The sequence below is a fragment of the Leptinotarsa decemlineata genome, unplaced genomic scaffold, assembly GCF_025532065.1.
Source record: "Leptinotarsa decemlineata unplaced genomic scaffold, Ldec_3_MD MMD2_P_RNA_scaffold_6, whole genome shotgun sequence".
Lineage (NCBI taxonomy): Eukaryota > Metazoa > Arthropoda > Insecta > Coleoptera > Chrysomelidae > Leptinotarsa > Leptinotarsa decemlineata.
In genome coordinates, this window is record NW_027412533.1 from 5,130,068 (window position 1) to 5,157,200 (window position 27,133).

General features: G+C 34.2%; 1 protein-coding gene across 3 annotated transcripts; it reads left to right on the forward strand.

Annotated features, from left to right (window-relative positions):
- The first annotated feature begins 234 nt into the window (after positions 1–234).
- Naglu (N-acetyl-alpha-glucosaminidase) lies at positions 235–23,994 on the forward strand. 3 transcript variants are annotated; one of them, XM_074169866.1, is made up of 16 exons: positions 237–468; positions 3,216–3,376; positions 9,901–10,076; positions 10,556–10,774; positions 10,905–11,066; positions 11,117–11,246; positions 11,297–11,442; positions 13,612–13,696; positions 15,253–15,402; positions 19,656–19,871; positions 19,925–20,011; positions 20,064–20,254; positions 20,332–20,452; positions 20,760–20,853; positions 21,013–21,183; positions 23,790–23,994. In XM_074169866.1, exons 1-16 carry the CDS (start codon positions 408–410, stop codon positions 23,966–23,968), a joined length of 2,349 nt encoding a protein of 782 aa, XP_074025967.1. In that variant the 5' UTR covers positions 237–407; the 3' UTR covers positions 23,969–23,994. The 3 variants fall into 3 exon arrangements, with proteins under 3 accessions (XP_074025968.1, XP_074025967.1, XP_074025966.1); XM_074169865.1 differs by lacking the exon at positions 13,612–13,696 and adding an exon at positions 13,730–13,814 and having other exon boundaries at positions 238–468; XM_074169867.1 differs by lacking the exons at positions 13,612–13,696; positions 21,013–21,183; positions 23,790–23,994 and adding an exon at positions 13,730–13,814 and having other exon boundaries at positions 235–468; positions 20,689–20,826.
- The last annotated feature ends 3,139 nt before the right edge of the window (positions 23,995–27,133 follow it).

Here is a 27,133-nt window from a genome sequence, read left to right on the forward strand (position 1 = left end):
AAAAATTATTTATAATTGTCTTTGTACGCTATATTCATCCCGTGTGGTTTATAAAAAAACTGAGTTGAATTGATAAATTTCGGAAAAATTGAGTCCAAAATGTTGATCAAATTTTCATTTTTATAATTGAAATGTTATCAACAATCTCATGAATTTCTCGGTGCACTGTAATACATCTCCAATAAAAACAAGTACATTTCTAATCTCACACATCACAAGTACATTTCTAATCTCGACAAATCCCAGATAGTCGGTTATCAATTCGGGATGCTCAAGTGTAAATTACATTCCACTCCAACATATCAAAAGTGACCTAAGAAGCCAAAGTTCATCCCAACCTGCCCGTTTTGTTCATCGTCTGAATGAAAGACAACGTCAGTCCAATTGAATGAAATCAGTTTCAAAGAATGAATATAACCAGTGTTTGTGTATTTTTGTTTTGTTTAGCCTGTCATGTGGACAGTGATGGTAAGTTAAAGGATCTTATCAAATTATAAATATCATAATTCTTTTCCTAATATCGTTTATCAGTTGATTTGATATTATTATGAACGATTTCATTTCAATAAATCAAATAGTTATTAAAAGTATTTTTGGGCTGGAAAATATGAATTTTTAAAATAGTGCTTTTATTTGAGTTGAGATGTTTGTAGTTATCTGTGTATGAATATTAATATATTCATATTCAAAAAAATAATCAACCGATAATAAACAAACCGATAAATGGCGAATGAATAAATATAAAGAGCACCAATTGCTGAAACATAGATTTTGGTGAGTGTACATACATTCAACCATAAATAAATATAGTTTAAAAAACTAAAAAACACGCTTTCAAAGAACATCGCTTTTAAATAAGGTTAAAACAATAACGAACGAAAAATACTAGTATTATTGTGAAAAAAGCGACGGGCGCTAGATAAACAAAAAATATGGTACAAAGCGCCCAATAATAATAGTATTTTTCGTTCGTTATTGTTTTAGGCTTGTTAAATTTTTTTTTTTACTTTTCAGTTCGATGTTCTTCAAAAGCGTGTTTTTTAGTTTCTCAAACTATATTTATTTTCCATTTTTTAGTTTCGTTTGCTGTAAAAGCGTGTTTATTAGTCTTTTTAAACTATATTCATTTTATCTAAACTTTAGGATCAATCAACCGTATATTGTTTAGAAAAATGACCATTGATTTTTTCCGATTCCGGAGAGGGAGCCTGAAAATCAGCTACCAAGCCGAAGGCAGCAAGCGCGCAAAGGAGGGTTACAAATAAGGCAGCAAGCGCGCGTGTTAATAAAAAAAATACTTTTTTCAAATGAAGAAATACATGTAAAATGAGTTAAAATTATATCCAGAAGGTTACATACAGCGCCATTTGCCCGCAAATAGATCAAGCAATAATGTCGATATATCAAGGAGCTTACGTACAGCGCCATCTGCCCGAGAATAGATCAAGCAATAATGTCGATGATTCTGTCAAATATAGATCCCGAGTTTGAGAGTTACAAACAAACAAACATACATACATACACGTGAAGCTAATATAAAATGTGCGAAATAAAAAAATATCACATGGTATTACAAGCAGTATAATGAAATAAAGAATAAAAAATTGTTTGGGATGGAAAATTTTTAGAAATTTTCCATCCCAATTAGTAGTAATTAGTAGTGGTATGCATGAATTTTTTCAATCGTTTTTATAAAATTTCATAGACCTCTATATTTTTTTTTATTCTCAAGGAAGAAAATTCAGGAATTTTGAACTTTAATACGCTGTCTGTTCAAAAAATAAGGTGAATTTCAATTTTCATAAAGAAATAGTTATTCATTTATCAATTTCTATTTTTTACCCTTCAAAGTACTCCTCCTCAGATGAAATAGTTCTGATATATGCACTTTTTGGTATGTCCTAGAGCTCTCTCAGTGATTCGGTTTTTATCTGCTCAATCGTCGCAAAAACGCCATCCTTCTATCGGTCTATTCAATCTTGGGAACAGGAAAAAGTCGCATGGGGGCAAATCTGGTGAATACGTTGGCTGAGGCATGATAACGGTGTTGTTTTCGTGAAAAAATTACGGACAATTGCTACTGAGCAGGTGTATTATCGTGATGCAAAAGCTATGAATTATTTTTCCACAATACCGATCGTTTTCTTCGTATCGCTTCTCGCAAGCCGCGCATAACTTCAAGGTAATGTTCCTTATTGACTATGTGGCAAGAACTCTCCATGGCGTATTTTTTTATCTTTGCTCACCTGAGCTCTTCCATTGGAATTATTGGACTTTGGTTTCCATGTCATAACCATATACCCATGGTTCGTCACCAGTTGTAACCCTTTTAATCAGGATCGCCGATGACGTCATTCAATAATTCCTGAGCGATGCTCATGCGTTGATTTTTTAGTAAAAGTTCAGCAATTTTGGAACGAACTTAGCAGTCACATGTTTCATGTCCAAACTTCCCGAGCCGAGGCATGAGCCAGTCGGTATGCCGACTTTCATGCGTCTCACCAACATAAAAAAAAAATTAAAAAATCAGACCGCGAAATTAGAACATCCACCTAATTTTTTACAGTATGTTCGCATGAAATTTTTTAATGCAGTTTTCACAAATTTCAATACCTACTTCGAGTTCCTGTTTTCTTCTTAAGATTTTTGATTAGTTAGTAGGTCAAATTGAAGTGTCACTTCTTGTTCTTTTGAGTAGAATCAGTTACTTAAAAATAAATTATATCACAGCACTGTTGCTTACATTTCTGAATTTCTTCCCCCTACCGTGGTGGGCGAAGAAATTCATGGCATTCCTCTGAAAAATTGTTTGCTCAATTATTGAGCATGTAAGTTTTTGAAGAAATTGACAATCTTTATAAATTTTCTTCAACCATAGGTAGTCAAAGTTTAGATTCAAACATCTATCTGTTTAAAATCTGTTTTTCCGTTAATCAGCCGTCACCCCCATACGAACGACAACTCTCAGAAGTTGAGAAACTTGTGCGAGATAAGGACTAACGAGGTCTTACCTTTTAACGTATGATTTCTAACACGGTTTCATTCAATTACTAAACACCCTCTATTTTGAGTTTAAACTTTGAATCTAATCGTATTGAACCAAGTTTGCACTACTAGGGGATGTTTTTTGAACTAGTTATGTCGTACCTTTTTAATTTTATTATAAAAAGTACATCCAAGTTATGTTTCAATTATATTTTACTACTATCTTTAAGCATTTCATGATACACTGGGACATATCAAACCCCAAACCAGTCCAGAAGTGCAGGCAAAATCTGCCTACGAAGTAATCAGAAGAACTATTCCAGGGCGGGCTGATGAATTTTTCATTGAGGTCGATCCCAAGTTGGGGCCAATTGGCAAAGATACATTTGAGGTATGTACTTTTTTTTCAGAATATTTCTGTGAGAAATATTGACAAACCGTTTCTTTTTAAGGTTAGGTTCGAAGTGAGCGAGTCTGATCGACTCTCTAACGGTAACCCGTACGCGTTTATCATGACTCTTTTCATTCATTTTCATCCCAAAAGAAATGAGTATACAGTGCATTTTTTAATGTCCCTCCCCTTTTATTTTTTGAACGAGTCAACTCAAAAAATTGAAATTTGTAATAATGAAATTAATGGAGGAATATTTTATTTTGAAGTGAAATTGACAGACGAAACTGGACGACTGAGCGCCATCTGGAAAAAAAATTAAATAGAAAGGGGGGTCTTGTGACACATCTTTTTGGAGCTCCTGACAAATGCTTCACAAAATGGCGGAACTTTTAATAATTGCCTGAATACATTTACATTTAACTACATAATATGTGTAATAAGCTTAATGTTAGTTCAGAAGATGCTCGAAATGGTTGCCTTGAACTTTTTGACATATATGAACAGCCTATCCGATATTTCACGCCGAACATTTTCGAACACAGTAACGTCAATATATCTACAAATATTTATTATTCTCTGCCGTATATCCAATATTGAAGCAGGTTCAGTTTCGTTCACCTTTTGCTTCAAATAACCCCATGAAAAAGTCCAAAGGTTTCAAATCTGGCGAGCGGGCTGGCCATTCTGTAGAACCTCGACGGCCAATCCAACGACCAGAAAAAGTAGTATCCAAAGAGTTTCTTACTTGTCTGGAGTAATGTGGTGGTGCCTCATCTTCTTAGAATACAATATCCATATCGAATTCATTAGGATTCGCTTCGACGATTTCAGTGAATGAGAGGGTCAACAGAAATTTCCAGCATATTCAAATATTACTTCGAATTGCTTCAATTTTTTCTTCCAGTGGACGAGAATTGACCATTTTAGAGATTCTACTAGTAAAACCGAAAACTAAATGAGAATATTCTTACTGAACAATAATGTTCATTGTCGTACTGAAATTTCTTGTCGTTTTTATGAACAAAAAATAACTTAACAAACCTTATCGGTTTGTTGGAATTGCCATATGGTAGATAAAAAAGAATATTTTTAGAAATATCGATATTAATGAGTTTATCTTCAGAAAATTATTGAATGTTCCTTCATCTTGTAGTAAGTGAAAATATTGACTTCATATTCTAGGGTTGTGAAGTATTTGTCAGGAGCTTCAAAATGATGTGTCAAAAGACCCTCCTTTCCATTTAATTTTTTTCCTAGATGGCGCCCAGTAGTATATCAGCCATCTTGTGAGTTTTATCTGTTAATTTCACCTCAAAATAAAGTATTCATGCATTAATTTCATTATCCCAAATTTCAATTTTTTGAGTTGACCCGTTCAAAAAAAGGGGGGGGGGACATTAAAGAAATGCACTGTATAAATCTGTTTATGTAGTGATTTCAAGAAAATTAACAGCGACAAAGTATTCATAGTTGAAATAAACTGAAGTTCATGTATAAAAAAATGATATCAATATATGACTAATTCAAAGAGCTACTTTAGGGGTTTCAATAAATTGAAGATTTCGTATCGGAAATGAATATATGAAACTTGTGGTAATTTTTTCTGAAGGAGTAGTAGTTATTTTGGTAATAGTATTTCTGAACATTTCTGAAACAATGATCGATTTGAAAACTGATAATCAAAATTCCATGTGAATATTGAAATCAGTCACCTGACAAAATACAAATAATGCAATGAAAAATGAAACGTTTTATTATTTAAACTGGAAAAACTATTTCGTGTACTGATCTACTTGTTGTCGTTGATCTATGAAAATGAAATAACCAGTTTTTAACATAAATTCTGATAGTGAATTCAACAATTTGAATTTCAGTGATAATTGAAAATAGAACAGTATGAAAAATATATCCAGGTGGTCTTTCCTAGCCAACACATCGTGAAATCTATCTCTTCTTGACTGTTCACAATACTGTTTCAAAACTCTCATATAGAGACCAACTTTAATAACATTATAAATCCTCTCTTTCAACTAACTTGCCACAAGAAATAAGTTAACAATGATTGAAAAATCAGTATATTACATATCGAATCATTCTTCTGATATTTTATACTGAATTTTTGGGTTTATAATCTTCCACAATCTGAAAAAACGAAAGATAAATCAATAGAGAATCTGCTGAAGTGTAGTAAAAGGGCAAACTGAAAAGTTCACCCCGGAAAGTTACTGCGTAATATAAACTACTAGAGAGTACAATTAGTCAGTAACATGTATTCATGAATTTTGCCTACAAATTGAAAACAAAAATCAATTGAAAGTATCAATTATTGATACTCAGCTTTCTTAACTGGTTGAAGTTTCGAAAAACAATACTTTTCCGTTTTCAAAACCTCAATTCACTATGAAAATCTCACCTCAAACTGTAAGTCTAATCAACAAGTTCAAAAACATGAAAAATAGAGCGAAATGTGAGCGATAGCTCATTCGATTCGGAATCACCTCTACAAAAATGTTTTTGAAGGATTTTGGTGCAAGTAAAAAATTGCAATTTTCATTAACAAAATAAGATTTAAAAAAATGGTATTTATTTTTTCGTTAATAACTCAAAAAATATTACTATTCAAGCAATTTTAAAAAAATTTCGTTAAAGAGGAGGAAATTTTCGATAAAAAATTCCCGACTCCCGAAACTCTATCTCCATTATTTATAATTTTGATTTGGAATTGAAAAGAGGTATCCGCGCGGCTGTTACGGCATGAGCGCGCTACCGCTAAAGAGAGTTTATCAAAAGAAATAATTTTTTTATAACATAAAATGTCATTTTAAAAATTTGAAAAAAATCTAGTATTTTCTTAACACCTGAATGAATTGAGTCCCGTAGAAAAAAGTTTTATCACCATTTTTCAAGAAATTATTCAATTGTTAACTAACAAATTTTTTCCAAATCTCCGTTGGCATAAATAATGGGATAAAAGGTATAAATCATTGGCCTATAAATTTTAAACTTCGTGCAGCACTTTTGATATACAGTGCTTTTCAGATAAAAGTATCCACCTTTAATAACTTTTGTAATACTGGTATTTAGGCAAAATCCAAAAATACGTCAATTTATGTAGGGAAGGGGCAAGGGGCAAGCATTATGGCTCATTTAAACTTACTGGAAAAGCCACCCCCTCACCCCTAGCATCGTCCCTTTTTTTTAATTATTTCTCATATTTTTTATGTAAAATTTGGATACTGCTCTTTGAGCTGATTTCAAAAATGTATAATACTTGTAGGTTAAAGTGGTTAGTTTATGAGATAAACAATTTTTCTTTTAATAGCACAAATTTTACTTATTTTTTACTTTCACCTTATTTGCCTGTACTTAAATGGGTTGTACAACAGGTCAAACTCTTAAACTCTTTAATCTGTTCAACTGTGCTATTTATTCTAGTTCAAAAATCCAAACAACAAAAAACTCCTATTTTTTATTAAAGTTTGACATTGTCAACTAGAATTTGTAGTCACTATTGATAGTGTACTTTGATAAATTATTTATTTTGTTTCGCTGAAATGGTTTACTCTTTGCAAGAAAGAATTGAAATTGTAGGTTTATACTACCAAAATAATAATTGTGCAAGAGCTGCTGCTAGAATATTTAACGAATTACATGACGGAAGACATGCAACTCATAAGTATGTAATTCAACTGATGGAGAAATTTACCACAACAGGGTCTGTTTGCAATAAAGTGCATAAGCGAGAGGGACTCGTAAATAACCAAGCAATCCAAGTGGCAATTTTAGGTCAAGTCAGCTTAGAGGCTCAACAACCCCAATCGTTGTCAACAATAAGTAGAGCGAGTTCTACATAAATTCAAGTACCACCCATACAACGTTAAGTTGGTGCGCGAGTTGAATGAAGATGATTTTGATCGTCGTCTAGAGTTTTGCGAATCAATGACGCAATTTATCAATAACAATCCACAATTGTTAAACAATATTTGCTTTTCTGATGAATGCTCATTTTCATTAAATGGCTTAGTAAATAGGCATAATTGGAGATATTGGGCTGAAAGTGATCCACATATTATGCGTGAATTTCATACACAACATCCCCAAAAGTTAAACGTTTGGTGTGGTATCCTAGGTGACCACATTGTCGAACCTTTCTTCATCAACGGAAATTTAAATAGTGAATCATATCTTGAGTTACTCAGGGAAGGGGTTGACCCACGTATTACAACAATAATAGAAAATGATGATAACCTTTCCGAAGATTTACTGGTATTTCAACAAGACGGAGCTCCCCCACACTATGCTATGCATGTCCGACAATTTTTAAACGAAACATTCCCCGCTCGTTGGATAGGTAGAAGAGCGCAGATGATAGTGTGGCCACCTAGGTCACCGGATTTAACACTCCTAGACTTCTTTTTCTGGGGGTATTTAAAAACAAAAGTTTATGCTACCCAACCAGAATCTCTGGATGATTTACGAGAGAGGATAGAATTAAATACAGCCGTATTAAGCAATGTCAGAGAGGCATTTCAAAATAGATTATACCATTGTATGGAAGTGAATGGTACTCATTTTGAACACTTATTGTAACCTCATAATAAATAGCACAGTTAAAAAGATTAAAGAGTTTGAACTGTTGTACAACCCATTTTATTACAGGCAAATAAGGTGAAAGTAAAAAATAAGTAAAATTTGTGATATTAAAAGAAAAATTGTTTATCTCATAAACTAACCACTTTAACCTACAAGTATTATACATTTTTGAAATCAGCTCAAAGAGGAGTATCCAAATTTTACATAAAAAATATGAGAAATAATTTAAAAAAAAGGGATGATGCTAGGGGTGAGGGGGTGTCTTTTCCAGTAAGTTTAAATAAGCCATAATGCTTGCCCCTTCCAACATAAATTGACGTGTTTTTGGATTTTTCCTAAATACCAGTGTTACAAAAGTTATTAAAGGTGGATATCTGAAAAGCACTGTATATACTTCATACGATCCTGCGATAAAAGTTCATAAAAATTTATTAATTTGTTAATTACCTATGATTTTTTATAACTATTGCAGAATGAAATATCTAAAAATTGTTGATAATTTTTTTTTTCAATTGATATTTAGCTATGTCTGCTTTCACATTAAACAATGGCAGTTATTAAAATAGGATATGAATTTTTTACGTAATTTGTTTATTAAATTGTTTCAAACAAACAGAGAAATTCAATATTTTTGAAAAAATTTTGTTTACTATTTTGTTGTTGATGTTACTTGTGTGGTATGTGCTTTCACCAACTTCATTGAAAGCTCTTTCAACAAACTGCTTCGTTTTGCTCCAAAACTGTCTTAATGATAGTTATTTCCTCTTTCATATTATGAACTGAATATAACTATACCCTCTTTGACGCTAGCGTGGTGATTAGTTTCATCGTGGAGTTGGTATGAGTTTTCTTTCGATACACACTTGTATTGAGAATTCATCTATTTTTTTATCACAACATCAAGAAAAGTAAGTTGTTTATGAACTTCCCTTTCAAAATTTCATCGTGGGTTCTCTTGAGTTCAAATACTTCCAGAAAACGTTGATATCGTCTGAGTTATGATCCCAAATAACGAACACATCATCAACATATCTCCACCATATCTTTGCTCCACAAAAATGTCACTCAGAATCGGTGACAAGAGTGAACCCATTGTAATTCCAAATTCTTGTTGATAAGAATCCCCCTTGAACTGGAAAAAAGTTTTATCGGTACATAATTTTAGAATCTCCAAAATAGCTTCTACATTCACTTTCGTTCTATTTTTGAGATTGACATCATTTTCTAATTAAGTTCTTATGATTCTTAGGGTTTTATCAACCGGATCATTGGTGAACAAACTCACAACATCGAAACTCACCACGAGATATCCGTTCCGAGTTTAAAGAAATCGGAAGTATTCTTTATGTAACTGTTTCTATTTCCAGACAAAAGTTTCAATATTTGGAGAAGATATTTTGCAAGTTTTTGACACGCAGAACTGATTGAACTGATAATTGGTCTCAGAGGACAATTTTGTTTGTGCATTTGTGGCAAACTATAGAAATGTGTGTTCAAGTAGACTATCGCGTGTGACATCTGTACATTCCATTTTTTGACTTGTGTCGAAAGAAATTAGAAATATCACAATTTGAGGCGAGATTTTCCTAGGGAATACATGTTTTGAAAACGAAAGAGAATTGTTTTCCGAAAGCTAAGTATCAATATTTAATATTTTCAATTGATTTTTATTTTAAATTTGTAGGAAAAATTTATGACTAACTGAACTCTTCAGTAGTTTATATTACGTAGTAACTTTTCGGGATGAACTTTTCAGTTTGCCCTTTTACTACACTTCAGCGGATTCTCTACTGATTTATCTTTCATGTTTTTCAAACTGTGGAAGGTTATAAACCCAAAAAATCAGTATAACATATTGAGTCCTCCACAAAAAATGTCGTTTAAAGAATAATAGGCTTTTGATATTTTTCAAGAAAAGACTTTTATAGGTCAGGAAATTGAACGGAAAAATCAAAATCAAAGGAACAACTGGAGTGGCTGCTACTACAGGTTTCCACCATTATCTGAAATATTACTGTAATGCTCATATATCTTGGGAAACATCTCAACTGAATCTCCCCGAAGTCCTTCCTGCAGTCAATATCACAATCACCTTGAATGATAGGTGAGAGTCGATATATTCATAAGAGTCTACAAAGATGAGAAATTTGTATTTATTCCCAACTTGGAAAATATATTACTGTTTTTAGATATTGTTTGAATATTCTTTCGAAAATGAAAATAAGTGTATATGCTAAGCTATAGATGGTTATTGTTTGGAAAAGTAATCGCTTTCCATTCTCAAAATCAAAAATTTTCACTTCTAAAAAACACCTCAGAAAAAAATAGATATATTTCATTTGACAAACTTTCCAATTTTCCCTTCAGCAAACTTTCCATTGAAATCAATGGAAACCATGCATGAAATCAAGCTTTGTTTTCAGATTGGGAAGAAAGGAAAGCAAGGAACACTGACTCTTCCATAAAAATGTCTTCAAAAGAGTATAACTTTTATAACAATAAATCATTCCACAGCCACCAACACGTTTGAATTATTCATAATATAACCATCACTCATTGTGAAAAAGGCATCTCAATTTTCAGATTCCGTTATTATCAAAACGTCTGCACCACAAGCTACAGTTTTGTTTGGTGGAACTGGAAACAATGGGAGACACACATTGACTGGATGGCTTTGAATTCTTTCAACCTGGTTCTCGCCTTCAACGGCCAAGAAGCAATTTGGGAAAGAGTATATAAAAAACTCAATCTAACTCAGCAAGATATTGATGAACATTTCACGGGACCAGCGTTTTTATCATGGTGAATACTGAAATAAATAAGACGGGTCTAGTATGAATTTCTGGTACTCTTAGCAGTTGAGCTGAGAGAAATATTAGATATCTCTTTAGCAGTCAAGAATTTTCTGAAATCACTAACTCGTTTTTTGAAGGTTGAGAATGGGAAACATTCGAGGTTGGGCTGGACCACTATCCAAAGCTTGGCATGATAGATCCATCTGGTTGCAGAAAAAAATCTTGGAGAAAATGAGAAATCTGGGTATTATTCCAGTTCTGCCAGCTTTTGCAGGACATCTACCGAGGGCTTTCAAGAGGTATGAAATACAAATTGGTAAAAAAGTACTTTCCAGTATGTTTTCTCTAGAGTCTACCCCAACGTCAATGTAACTCAGATGGAAAAATGGAATCAATTCAATGACACCTATTGCTGTCCCAACTTCTTGGAGCCCACCGAGCCCATGTTCAAAACTATAGGAAAGATGTTTTTAAAAGAGGTATCTCAATAACAATGCAAACATTTTCGTTTCTCATTTTGATTTTTCAGCAAACGGCTGAATTCGGAACAGATCATGTTTACAACTGCGATAGCTTCAATGAGGTGGATCCCTCCACTTCTGATCTGACGTATCTGGCAAATGTTGGCAAGAGTATATATTCTGCTATGATAGAAGTTGATCCAGAAGCCATTTGGTAAGGTAGTGTTGAGATACACAAAACACTTGACATTGATAAAAGCAGACAGGAGATAACTGTGCCAAAGCTATTTTTCAGGTTTACTGGAGGTTTTATGCCTGGCGTTTTGCCTACGATTGCGATAGGTATTATCAGAGGCGATGAGGCAACATACTAAGTGTTTTGGTTGTCATCATAGCATAAAGTAATGAATTTGTTGAGTTCTATAAATTTCATTGGTAATAGATATGGCTTCATTCCTATTGGTTGATTTACCTAATACGAGAGCAATGAAGTGCAGGTAGCCAGATTTTATTGAAGTTGATTACCTCTTCCCTATTGAAATAGTTTTTTATTTCTTCTGAATTTCTATTGCTTTCTTATATAGTCTTGCATAGTTCTATAGAGAAAATAACTGTCCAACGCGATAAATTGGTACCTTCTCCAAGTGTATATTCCGCTTCTGATGATTTATCGGTTGTCCCAGCAGCAGTTACACTCGGTTGTCTGAGAGCAAGCAATGTAACATGTACTCAAAGAAGGTACCGACTTTTTCGTTTTTGAAGAGACCTAAACCTGTTCTATCCCAGACAATATAGAAAAGCAGTAGAAATTCAGAAATACAGAAATAAGTTATAGTTATATAGTATCTGCTCTGAGGACAACCAGAACACTTCTTCTGTTGTCTCATCGTTTTTGATAATGTAATGTAATGTGGTATAAAAATCCAGAAAATAGATTTGACACCTTGATAATGATCAGATATTTTAAATTTGAACGGCGAAACCCCAAAAACTCTCACACGTTTAACAAACTGTGACATTTCAGCTTCTCAGTTGAATTTGTTGTTATTTTCAACCATTGTATCATCTGGACTTCATGGAGGGGCCATCTAAAAAAACAAAACTATGTCGATAAAACAGGAATAGGCTTTAAATAATTACGGAACTACACCCTGATCAGGCACAGATTACGTGCTCTGCTTCCAGGGCCTGAATTTAGTATTCAAAAATAATACTCTCCATGGTACATTTTTCTCATTTCAGTGAGAACTTCCTAGGCTCATTTAAAAGGAGTAACTGAAAAGCTGCCGCTCTTGATCCGATTTTACACAGGAAAGTCAGTTGGTGTCGTTAAATCAACCTCCACATCCTTGTGAACTCAGCTTATATACTGGAGAACTGAGGTGTTTTCTCTTTATACTTTATCACAAGAAGGATAGTTGGGATTGTAATTCAACGTCCACCTCCTCTATATCTTTCATCTCCTCAGAATATCTATAGGACCTGCTCAGAGGTAGATTATTTTCTCTCCCAATGAAAATTCTGCTTCTGCTGCTGCTCAAGAGTTTGGTGAAAAGCATATTCCTGAAATATCCTGCTCTTGAGGAGGCGGCAAATCGCTTCCTGGCTGCTTGACCTAATCTTTGGTTTGTAAAAGATTTAGAGAAATAAGAAGCTCCTGTTCTCGATCTTGGGGGATATTTTTTTCATTTTCTCTCCCGATGCATATTCTGCTTTTGCTGCTCAAAACTTTGTTAAAGGCAGATTCATATAATATCTTGCTCTACACGAGGTGATGAGTCGCTTCCTAGTTACACCGCCTAGTCTCCTAGATTTGTTCAAGAGTTGGAGAATAGACGAACTCCTGCTCTCGATCCAATGTCACAGTTGGGGTCGTTTGATCCATCTCTATCTTGTCTCTGTGAACTCAGCTCAAAAAACTGAGGTGCTCATTTTCTTGATCTTTTATTATAGCGAGGACAGTGGTGGCCTTTTAGTGTACATCCATCTCATCTGTAGACAGGTCCGGGATTTTGTTTACTTCTTGGGCCATGAGTGATTAGTGGGATTAGAGTTATACATCCTCTCGGCACGGAATACACACTTTTTAATGAAGCGTCATTTAGGAGGACATCTATCCTGGCTGGGGTGAGGGATGTATATACTGCACACTAACAAAACAACTGCAAACCCATCCTGTCGATTTCGCATTGACTGATACAGTATGTTTCTTTATATTTTCTGTAAATATCTACTTCACCTCTTAATCTGAATCTTATCTCTTCTGTTTTTCAATCTGTAATTCCTGATATCAAACCTTCAGTTGCTTCCTGTTTCCGAGCATCACTTTCACAAACATACCTGACTGGTATTTGATATTTTGCTTTTAAATTTTTTTTCTCAGGGTAATGCAAAGCTGGTTGTTCGTACATTCAATTTTATTTTGGACTCGTCCGAAGGTCCGGGCCCTTTTGACATCCGTTCCAAAAGTGAGTTAACAAAAAAAATTGATAATTTTTCAGGATCATGCAAGGCTGGCTATTCTACTCGAGTCCATATTGGGAAAATACTAACAAAGTGCGCGCTTTTGTTACTAGTATACCAATGGTAGGTCACGTTTTTTGTTGTAGTGGCTTAATTAACATAAAAGTGGTGGAGGTGCTACTAATTAGTGTTTAAGTGAACAAATATCCAGATTTGGAATATTCAATTCCCAAATCATCCATTTATGGGTTTATAACCATACACAATCTGAAAAAATAAAAGCTGAATCAATAGAGCAGGATCTGCTGAAGTGTAGTAAAGGACAAACTGAAAATGTCACCCCAAAAAGTTACTGCGTAATACAAACTACTGAAAAGTCCAATTAGTCAGTAACTGTTAGTTCAAATTTTTTTCGACAGTCAAAAGAATGAAATGTTCAGACATCACACACGACACTCTACGTGAACACACATACTAAATGTTTTTTGAGAATTCAGTTCAGTTAAGGTCCATATTTACGTTTTCAACCTCTCTTTTTAGTAATGACAACCAAGTACGATCCATTTCCACAGAGCTACTCGAAATACACTTGTTACCTGCTTGAAGAATACATCCAGATTCTTTTACTTCTCCATGAGTTTTTTTGATGATAATTTTTGTAAGAACAACTTTTAGAACAACCTACACATCAAGAGCATGTCTGAATTTCCATTATTGGGTTCCGGAATGTACCTTCCATCAATCCATTTTCAGGCTGAGATCAATAACATCAAGCTCATGTTAATGAAACATCAGAACCTCAGAGTAATGATATAAATAGAGATGCCTTTCTGTCCTTGTTTATGAAGCCAAATTACTTTGTTTATGTTTATGACAGTCCTCCAACTAACAAAAATAGATAATACCGATATTTCGTCGTTTTTGAAAGTTATTTTGGTGATTTGAGTGCTTATTGAACGATATAATCAATTTGTAGTGCAAAAAGTGATTTTGAAGATGGTGAAAACCTGCATTGTTTGTGGATTTTCGCAATCCTTGCATGTTGATGTAACATTTCACAGGTAAACAACAAATGGAGCATGGGCGTACCTAGAATTTTCGATCGAATTAATAGTTGATAGTCATTAGAATTTTCTTAACATATTTTCCGCACGCCCCTGGATCCAGTCCAGAGGATTATGTGAACAATTCCCTCCCCTTGTCCACATTTTACTGTGAGAGAGATAGATATCATGGTTGTCTACAAATCTGTTATGTTTATATACAGAGGGCATCTCTACTTATTTTTTATTACTCTGAGATCATAACATGTCTGGTTTCATCTATGATCAGTTTAGACATTATCAAAAGTGCTGAGTCAATGGATGAAGAATTGTAGTTGCATATTGCCTCATCGTAGACGAAACGTCAGGAATAAACACCTGCAGACCATAGCCAACAATAGCTTGAACTACATAGAAAATTATGATTTTTTGATATAATAATAAGTGGATGTTATGGGATTTGGATATCTTCTGACAGACATATATTTCTGAGTTAAGTTTTACAACTTGTTTTCAAGGGCAAGATGATAATTCTGGATCTCCAATCCGAACAATTTCCACAGTACGACAGATTGGAACAATATTATGGCCAACCGTATATTTGGTGCATGCTACACGATTTCGGAGGCACACTGGGGATGTTTGGTTCAGCTGAGATCATCAATGAGGTAAGTGGGAGATGTTTATGAAGGATGCCATTTTTATGTCTAGATTCACAAATTTCATACTTTCCTTGCTTCTGACTGAATTCCATGCAAATGTAAATTAAAAACAACCTCATGTTTTGTCTACACACAGTGCTTTAACATTATCAATGCAATCAATTTCATACTTTCCTTGCTTCTGACTGAATTCCATGCAAATGTAAATTAAAAACAAACTCATGTTTTGTCTACACACAGTGCTTTAACGTTATCAATGCAATACGAATGCTGTTATTAATCAGATTCCCCAGATTGTTGTTGGACATGAGAAAATTTGTATCATCAGCACATGATGTTGTACGATTAGTGGCAGTACTTGTATGAGATATATCATTAATGAATATAATGATTCCTTGATCCCTATGGGAATTTTATGGTTATTGGTCTTTTAACATATTTGACCACATTTACTAATGTAGTCTGTTGCCTATTATTCACATATGATGAAGCCATAGTTATGAGCCACCTCTAGAGCTTCAATACCGTCAATAGTAGTGACTGATGATATGTCGTATCAAAAGCTCGACCTAATTTATAGAATAGGCGTAAACCGTTCTCCTTCTCACTGATTCCATCATGAATGAGTGTTTTAAGTATTCTGTCAGTCTTGTAGAAAACTGCATATACCCCGGTAATTGATATCTGAACGAGAGCCTTCATTTGTGAATACTGGAATACATTTGGATTCTTTGAGATCAGGAAAGACACTAGAGATGAATGCCTCGTTAATCAAGTATGATAACGGTTCAGCAATTAGGAGAGCACTAGACTTGAGACTCAATTTCATCGATCCCAGCAGCGGGTTCAGAAGCTGTTTTGCTTATAATTTCCCTGATTTTATTTGGAGTGGTTGGTTCTTAAAAAACTAACTTTGGACTGATTGTCGCGTATCCTACGAAACAAAAAAAGGAACTTAGCAGGAACATGTTCAAATAGTCTGAGTTATATCCAAATTTACCGACATTGATCCAACGGAAATTCAAAAGAAATAAACTAAATTATCCCAACTTCGAATAAGTTTATGTCATGAAAAATGGAACTTATCCGGTGACTGGTCATTATGAAGATGTGGTGGTGGATTTTCCTAGATAATTTTATCAGGATGCAAGCTCTGCGCAGAGATGATCCATCAAATTGTATAGAATTTCGCGAAATGGTACTAACAAGGACTACCAGGATCCAAACTTTTTGAAAAAATATATTTGGTCTGATGAATCAAAATTCTCACGTGAGAATTATCGAAATAACTTCCATTGTCTAATATAATATAAATTGATTTGAAATCCCTGTAAGAATAATTTAAAAAATTAAAAAGGTTGCTTCATATAAAAGCAAAAAAACTGAAATTGCAATGAAATAAAATACCAGCAACAACCAAAAAACACGAGATGAAAATCAAAAAATGAAAACTAAAAATCAAAAGATTCCAAATAAAGTTACTTCATGACGTTTCGATTGTTAGTATCCACAATCGTGTTCGGGTGATAACTGGACGTATTCCTTAGATATCTGACCATTTATTGGTCACTTGAGTGCTTTCACCTATCTCCTCTTTCCTCTCTCCGCTTCATCAGTTTTAGCGGAAGCTGACCGTTTGGCGGGAGTTGGTCGTGTTCCGCTTAATTAGGATTTCCATATATTGCGTATCTCTACGCTAGCTTGGCTAAATGCGTTGTTGGACAACATATTTGCGGCTTCTTTGAGTTTTCTCCTGAAACAATGTTCTTCCTTGTGGATGTTTTCAGCTTGAGCCCACTTGATGTTATGTTGATGAGTCCAAAACATGCTCTGCTATTCCTGATTTGCTGATTTCTCCTCGCTGTGTGTGTTTCTTGTGCTCGGCAATGCGAACTTTCAATGGCCTCTTAGTTTCACCGATGTATGATTCTCTGCACTCGCAGGGTATCCGGTAAATGCAATTGTTGGAATCGCAGTCCGCGTTTGGTGGCCTGGTTTTCGTGAGGCTGTTACGGATAGTGTTTCCAGACCTGAAACAGGTTCTGGACTCAATCATTCTTATCCTTTCCGACAATTATCTGAAGTAGGGAAGTACAAGTACTGGTTGTGGCGGCTTCTCTTCCTTGTGGAGTCTTGCTGTCTTCTGGCTAAAGCCTGTTCCACCATCACTTTGGAGTAACCATTCCGTTGAAGGTCATATTTGATAATGCCTAGTTCTTTTTCGAGACCTTCCTTTGTATTACAGAACCCGAAAACGGTCTAGTTGAGTCTTGATGATTCCTCTACTAGTCCATTGATGGTGGGTGGTTGGATTCCTGGTTCAGATACAGTCCTGTCTAAGAATGGCAATTCGTTGTGGACTTCCTTCTCCATTGTGAAATTGATGGAAGGACTTACGTTGTTGATGTGCTTCAGGAAAGTGTCTACTTCTGCATTTCCATGGTTCCCAGACATAGAATTGTTGGTATCGGTTAGATGTGGCTCTTGCACATTGTACATGTGAGTAGAGAACTCAATAATATTTTCGAAGTTTATTGCATACGACGTTTTGGTCTTTGGATTTGGCCACCAGTCCCCAGATCTTACCCTCTTAGATTTTCACTTCTGTGGAAAAATAAAAAAAAAGTTAATAGAATGGAAACTAAATGAATGAATGTGGCTGCAGAGGAATCGACCCATCGGAAATCCACAGATCCACTTCTGATCATATATTAACACCAAGTATGAAGTAATGTTCATATACTTCATCACACGTTGATTACAAAACGTGAAGCTCTTATTTGTTATTTGATGCATTGAATATTTGATTTTTCACTAAATTGTATACTTGCATACACAGAAAATTATAAAACGATTAATATTTCAGAAACGTTCAGAGATAGATATGGGACATAGCCCATAAAACTCGATCACATTGGTTATTTGTATTCAGAAACTGGATAATATATAGGATTTTCCATTTGAAAATAATCAGTTATTATTATTCATTGAAAAAAAGAACGGAAAGATATTTTTAAAACACCCTACATGAAAAAATGTTTACTCTGAAATGTAAACCACCGTACCTCATGGAAGCGACATCAGAATTTTAGTTTTCATCACTCGAGTTACGCGATAATAAAGTTTTATGTTATCTTGATTTGGTAAAAAAAGTACGGTTAGAAATAGGTATAGGACATGCTTCACAAAAATGATTTACATTTTGAAGTAGTATTTGAAAAAGATATGCTATATCACATATAGATGTCACCAAGATTTAGCCAAAGCCTCGGTAGATAATAACATTATCCTGAGGTGGGTTAAAAGGCACGACAGGAGTAAAGGTAATCGCATTGCCGACTCTTTAGCCAAGGAAGCGGCTGGACTAAGAATTTTAGGACCCAGTGGCACCTACGACCTGATGACTTCGACAATTGCGGAACTAGCAAAACGTCACACCCATGCTCGATCCCTAAAGAGATGGGATGAAATCAAAGGATGCAATATTGCCAGGATCACCCTGGCCTGGGAAGCTGAAAATATCTGGCAATGACCAGGAAAAATCTACGCTTGGCAGTAGGATTTCTGACTGGCCACTGTCAACTAAGGAAACACCTCCACAATATGGGGCTAGTGGACACACCTCAATGCAGGATGTGTAAACAGGAAGATAAAACTGTTAGGCATGTCCTATGCGAATGTCCGGAGTTATCGTCAATAAGAGAGTGTGTGTTCGGCGAGTCTTGGCCTACACCTGCCGATATAAAGGAGATGTCTCCCAGAGACCTGTCCACCTTCCTGGAAAGGATGGACCTAGGAGGACATCCTTGGGAAGATGTACAATGGGTCACATGTGGCCTAAGTGCTGTGTGCCTACACTCACCCTCTCCACTACAGATACATATAGATGTTGGAATAATACGAAAATAAAAATATTTTCAATAGTTAGCCTTTTACAATAGTAACCAAAATTTAAAAAGAATACCTGTTTTGATTTTTTAGCTACAACTAATAGACCATCTTATTTGAAATACCCTGCATATTTAGGTGAATAAATTATTATTTCTATTAGCCATCTTCACCAATTGATCTAGTTTCCCTCTTCACAATTAACGAAGTAATCATATTCAATATGGTTCGACAAGTAATCCGCGTTATTATCTAGTATACTTTCAAATTTAATCTATCAGCTGTCATATTTTTTCTTAACAGCATAAATAGCGGCAAATTCAAATATTGTTCTAATTTTGAGACATCTCTAATTTGAAAATTTTTTTCAGAGAGTTGTGGAAGCTAGAAATACTAAAAACAGTACCATGATTGGCACCGGTTTGACTCCCGAAGGAATCAATCAAAACTATGTAATTTATGACCTGATGACAGAGTCAACATGGAGGACGGGGCCTGCTGATCTAGATATGTGGTTTAGAAACTACACTATCAGAAGATATGGAGTGTTGAATGAGAATATGACCAAGGCTTGGCAGTTATTGCAAGTAAGATTATTCAGTGAGAACATCAAAAATAGTAATTATATTATTGTTTTAAGAAATCTGTGTACGACTACGGTGGTTTGATTAAAATGAGGGGCCGTTATGCCATAACAAACACTCCCAGTCTGAAACTCAACATATGGGTGAGTTCGTGAAATCAAATTATGTTGAAACGTAGTACTTTTCGATTTCTAGACATGGTACAACTATAGTTACGTATTTGACGCATGGGCGCTCTTCTTGAACTCTGCAACAGATCTGGCACACAGTCCTGCATTCCTTCACGACCTAGTAGATCTTTCAAGACAAGTTTTACAGATTTATGGAGACATTTTTTATAAAAAACTGATAACCTCTTTTCAAGCAAAGAACTATCGACAGTTTGAGTATGTATAATGAGTTGATGATGTAGTTCTCCTTCTAGCCATCGTCATAATGTTTCATCAATTGAATTATGTTTCAGAGGAGAAGCTACAAAGTTGTTGACTATATTTGATGACTTGGAAAAAATACTAGCTTCGAATAAAGCTTTCCTGTTAGGCCCTTGGTTAGCATCAGCTAAAGCTTGTGCAAATGACTCTCAGGTTAGTTGAATTGCTATAGCCTTCTAATGATCCTGTGTGAAATATAAAGTATTTATATCACTCGAAAAAGAAAAAAAATAGAGCTCGAATCTATCAACTTGAAATCCTTTATTTAAAATGTATGATTTTAAATAAAGGATACATGATTTTTCTGTTATGTATCGTGTGGAACTGAAATAATCTAGGGCTATCAGTTTTCAAATATGTTTAACTGATCAACATTGGAAACCCAACAGGTTTGAATTGCAATCTTCTTCAAACTTGCCAACAATCATGTGTGCAGTAACTACATGATGATACGTTTCAGGAGGAACAACTGTATGAATATAATGCAAGGAACCAAATTTCCCTATGGGGTCCAAATGGCGAAATTATTAACTACGCCAATAAACAATGGTCAGGTAAGAAAGTGCAGACTAATAATATATAGATTGGCAAGGTTATTCCTTGGGAAAAAAAGAGCCCAATAAAAAATCGATAGAGGTCAAATTTGGTAGAATTGGAGTATTTCTCTTTATTATGATTTAGCTTTCCAACTTTTCAGGCAAATAATATTTCAGGTGTTGTTTCTCACTATTTCCAGCCACGGTGGAAGCTGTTCATCAATTACATGAACGTGTCTCTCCAAACCAAAACGAAGTTCAATGAATCGCTGGTCAGACAGGAAGTGTTCAAAAAAGTAGAAGAACCTTTCACTTTCGATAGAAGTATATTCCCAATCCAACCAACAGGTAAATTTATGATTTTTGTACGATTGTCAAAACTGCATTCTCTTCTATAAAATCAACCATGAAAGCTCTAGAGCACGTAATGCTTATGATGTTTTCTCGAATGTTTAGTATTTTCGACGAATTTTTGTATCCTTTGGGAGAAATAAACTAATTTATCACGAAATCAGGTCAGTAGAATAATTTAATCAACAAATGAGGCATATATCAAGTGCCTCACCTTAACTGTCGTGCCCATAGGCGTGACATGAAATAGATTCTGACGATTTCATGGACTTGTTTATAACTTTTCAAAACTCAACATGATGAACAGAATTCATTAGGTACTTTACAATATATTCTCTATTTGGATAACTGAAGAATTGTAAGACTGCGAATAGTATATTCTTCAACTAATCACTTCAAAATTTAAGTCTGACTTTTTCGAGGATTAGAAGTTGAAATTATGATGAAGCTATTCAAGTGAATGATAGAAGATCACATTTTTGTCTATTGAAAAGATCTGAGACATAAACATCTAAAGGTATGAAAAACTATGATTTTATTATTGACATTGAAATCATGATTTTTTTCTACTTGTAGTCCTGGTATATTTTATTAGTTCAGTTCAAACTTGAAGAGATTGAAAAAACTGAACTCAATCTGACAAATGAAATATTCAGATGAAAAAGGAAGGAAAATGGATATATGTGGGTTTGAAAGTATATGAATATCTATCTTCATCAATCTTCATCAATCTTATTCAGTACTTAAAAGTATTTAGCTGTAAAAATATATAAACCTTTTCAACATATTCAATGCCAAATCAATTTTATTCATTAACAAGTTAGCTGGTATTATAGTTGTTATTTTCTGATGCTTCTAGAAATGATGTATTGATATCCTCTTCTGACATATTGGTTTCGATTACATCTGTTTACATTCTATCTTTTTCTTTCACTATATAACTATTGCTATAACTATTTTAATATTACTGGAATTTTTTTTTCAACACCAAATCGTTATTTTTAACACCTCGACACGTGTTTCGATCACCAAATGATCATCTTCTTGACAGTTCACATTACTGTGGACAGCAAAAACGTGCTGGGTTGAATTTTTTAGTGTTCGTCTTTTGACTTTCCCTCTAACACATGATAGGTTCACAAAAGAAAGACGTACAATACAGGAAATAGCAGCCACTAACAGTTTTCTCGAGGGGTATTGTAGATGACATAATAAGGAAGAAGAAGTTCAGGTTAAGAATGAACGAAATCTCGACTTTCAGAAAGGACAAAAACCAAGACAAATACATCTGAGTTCCATACCACCAATATACGAGGAACTTTGGAAAGATTTTCAAGGAACTAGGTATGAAGGTGGTTTTTAAAACAAGTCATACACTACAGAGCCTTGTGGGAAGTCCAAAAGACAAAGTCGAGAATTCGGAAAAGTCTGGAATTTACAAAATTGAATGTAAGGAGTGCGATGCAAAATATTATGGACAGACAAGAAGATCTATTGAAGTAAGATATAAGGAACACATAGCACACTTAAAATATGGAATACCTGAAAAATCAGCAGTAGCCCATCATATTTTGCAGCAAAACCATTCCATAGACTTCAGTTCATTAAGATTAGTTAGACAAGTTAACAACAACAGGCAACTAGATGCCTATGAGAGTGTAGAAATAAGTAAACACAATAATATTATGAATAACGATGACGGACCTAAACCAAAGAGCATACTATATAGCTTGTTAAAATAATATTGTTGGGTTTACTGATTACTACATACGGAACATTGCAAAAATAAATTTAGATAGGCAATATTGTGAAATTAATTTTATATAACTGAAAATTGTTTTATATACAGCTTTAACAGTAAAACATATATTGTAAAATGATAAATAAGGAAAAATTGTAAAATTAATTTAGGTTGGTATATCTGTATGGGTGGTACATCTGGATGGTTTACCTGTATGGGATATCTATATAGCATAAATAGGGTTAGCTTCGAGTTAGTTTCTAGTTTTAATCTTCCTCTTTGAAGATGATCACTTAGGGATCGAAACACGTGTCGAGGTGTTAAAAATAACGATTTGGTGTTGGGAAAAAAAACTCCAGTAATATTCATTACTACACCAAAGGTTCCAATCAGTGCATCATAAGTATATAACTTATTATAAAAAAACTTACCTTAGATAATCGTTATTATTATCATAGTCAACATTTTCAATAAAACAAATTACGAATACACTAACCCGTTACTTGATGAAAATAAATTACACTATCCATGATAATAATTATAAAATTTTCACAATTGATTTTATTCAAGACTCGTTTCGCTACAAGGTAGCTTCATCAGTTGAACCGACATTAGTTTGTGTAGCAAAATGTCCCTTTTAATGAATTTTATCGTGAAAAATTCTGTAATTATTATTATGGTTAATGAATCTAATATATAAAAATGGATAATATATAAAAATGGATGAGTAATTTTTCATTGAGAAGGTTTTTAAAGTATCAATTTCAATTTTTCTGCAACTCGCCACTAGATGGCGCTGTAGCGATACAGCAACATAGTACTAGTAGATTATATGAACATTCGAATTCTATGTATTTTATAGGTGATACTGTAGCAATTGCTGAAGAACTTTACAGAAAGTGGCCCAAAGCGTTGCTTTCCTCAAAGTCAAGATCTTTCAGAAAGAACAGAAGAAAAGGGCGGTCAAGCGATGAATTAATTGAAGAGTTGGACTTTCAGAATTATGAGAAAAGAGATCCAGAAGTAATTGTATTAGGATGATTTTTGAATAAATATTCAATATCAAAGTGTGTTTTTATGTTTTTCAATCAACCAAAGGATACAGACAGAGAGACCAGGTACCTCTAGTACTTGGTAGTGAAACAGATATGATAGAAAAGTTGCATGTTTGGTTGTGTTTATTAACCTCATTTGGAGAAAACGAACAACATTTATTCAACAACCAACTTGATGTATTCCTAAAATATTTCAAATTAATTTCCATTTTCATATATATATATATATATATATATATATATATAGAACAAAAAATCAATTGCACATGATATACAGTTTATAGAGGAGTAGATTATAGAAGAAAGGTTAGATAAGAAGCAAGTGCCACCAGAAACAAACATATAGATGATGATGATGTGATTGATGGATGTAAGAAAAGTAATTGTATTACCATAGACGGCATTATACACATCATTTCAGTTATTATACAAGAGTATAATAAATTACATATATGCATTACATATATTATATAACAGATATTGATTGCAATGTTGTTTGGAAAAAATCAAAATGTATACCTACATTGAAAGGTGTATATTTTCAGGAGAGAATAATTTTAGGAAAAAAAGACTTTTTGGCTTTCACTTTTCCATCTTTATACTTCCAAAGGAAGGAAGAAAGCAAATGAGTTCGAAATAAACTTTTCACAAAGATGCGTAGATCATGCATAGAAATAACTTTCTGATACGAATGAAAAGAGTTTATTTTGATCTAAATTGCTTTCCTCCTTGCTTTGGACGTTTTCAACTATTTTTTGTATGAATATAGAGAAGTGAGAGCCAGAGAGACTTTTTTCAGTAAAACTTATATCTTCTTTTCATTTGAAACATGATTCATATGGCTGGGTTCGCACCAAATAAGCGTGTAAATGTCTTATACTTGTTTCGCTATACACCGGCATCTTTAGGCGTCACAATACTGACTAAACAAATTCTGTGTCATGCTTTTATAGTAAATGATAATTACTTCCTGACAAATTTCTACCTGTTTAATTCATTGCATAAAATATTTACCTTTTCAGGAACAACTCATTATACTGGAAAAAAATGAATACAAGTTTTAACTGAGACCTCATTTCACCTACTTTAGAGATATAACCTAATTACCAATTTCCATTGCAAACTAAATTCAATAATGGAAAAGAATTCAAATCTATTGAGCAGTAATCCCAAATTCTTGAATCTATTTATTTCCTAACATTATAAAAGATTGAGTTCAGAACTTATCTCTTCCAAATACAATACGTCATAATCGTGATTGAACTGATGCCCCTCTGTCAAAAGATGGTTTGCAAATGTTTCTTCTCATTCAAAAAACTATCTCTATTCTCTTTTATTCTTATGTGGAAATTTTTTCCGGCTTGGGCAATATAAAGTCCAGGACAAAAATCACAAGTCAACTCAAATACTTCAAATCTATCCAACAGTGGAGTTGAATCTTTATTATTTGAGATGAATTCACTCATATTACTCTGTTTTTGTTCTGTATTAGGCTACATCAAAATCTTAGTTTGACACAACTATCGTCAAACTTGAACCAGTCCGTTTCTTCTTTGACCAATGCGTAATAATGACGAAATTCAACGCCAGAACCACAGTGAACAATGACTGCATGAATATTATAACAGTGGTCTGCTAGGTTGAAATGTTCATCTATTTCGAACTTTCCAAAGAGTTTCTTGCTTCCGTTAGAGGTTGAGTCTTGTTTGAAAATCATCAGTGTCATTATTAGATTCACTGGTACCTCAGCTATACTTGTTTCCTTATAACAGTCAGTTAGTTTGGCGCATGTTTGACAATACAGTCGATCATCACCTGTTAAAAATTCCATTTTCAGATGATTTAACAATAAGCTTTGCACGGACTGGTAATTAGTCGTATTAGGAAAAGCTAGATGAAGTTCCAGAAATTCACATGTGTTTTCAGTACTTCTTGAACATTTACCACAAAGTAAACAAGTAAGGATTTTTCCAGCAAAAGATTCACAAACACAAGACGAGATTGGTTGTACGGAATCATTCAGTCCAGAGCGGCCAGGAGTATTGATTTTGCTATTGTTTCGCTCACGAAGAGTATTCAACATGAACCCCAAGAATTCGGAACAATCCTCTTGTTGTCCTAACGAGTATCTAGTGGACTTCAAAGACTCCAGGAAATCGGTCGGAGGGAAAGATGATACCTTCTTACGAAACTGCAGCTGCATGAACTGTTGTTTGAGTTTGATGAATAAGCAGGAAACATTCCCGTTCTCGTTCATCATTAAAACTTCGTTCTTGAAATTCTTCGTCATGAACAACACTTGTAAAATACCATTCATGTAGCAAGTGTTTCCTAAATTATCCAATTCAATTTTCTTCTCTAGATTTTCAGGACAACTCTCTACTGATTCGTAAGGAAGAACACGTTTCACAGAATCTCCATAAGAACCATTTCTCAAGCTGCGATCGATCCTTCCAAGTGAAAAAGGGTTTCGTAGAGGGATCGATTCGGCTCTTACTTCAAGAAGCTCTTCCATTGAAAGGGTACCAGTTCTACGAGGACTGCAACTCATTTTTTGGTGCCAAGAATGACGTGAGTCCACTGACCGCACTGAAAAAGAAGAAGGTGGATCAATCACTTGTGGATTAACCTTGATAGGTGACTGATAAATATCCACATATCTCGGCTTGTTTCGAAGAGGTTTCAGTTCCGTACTGAAATTAGGGCAATGCATGATCTAAAAACTACACCTCACCTCCACTAATTTCATTTGAAAAATTTATTTCAAGTGATTTGAATATTCAAATCACTTGACAAAGCTACTGTGCTAGCGAAACATGTACACGTGAGGTGTAGTTTTCGAAATTACTATAGATCTTCATCAAGTAACGGCCGAATCAAAAAAAAATATTATTTATGTTTTTTATTTCGACAGGAAGTGAAGAATATATATAGACTTGGTGCCAAATGATTATAATGACACTGTCCTATTGTTTAATCGCAGCGTGGTACGCTTAACGAATTATATTTACTTCTGGTATTATGTTGATGTGCCACAAATTTGGAAGGTATTTTATGTACATATAAATTGTGTATAATGATGTTCGTGTAAGATGGTTTGTGGAAAATTGCAAAAAGATGTTTGTTATTGATTCTAGTGATGGTCAAAGTA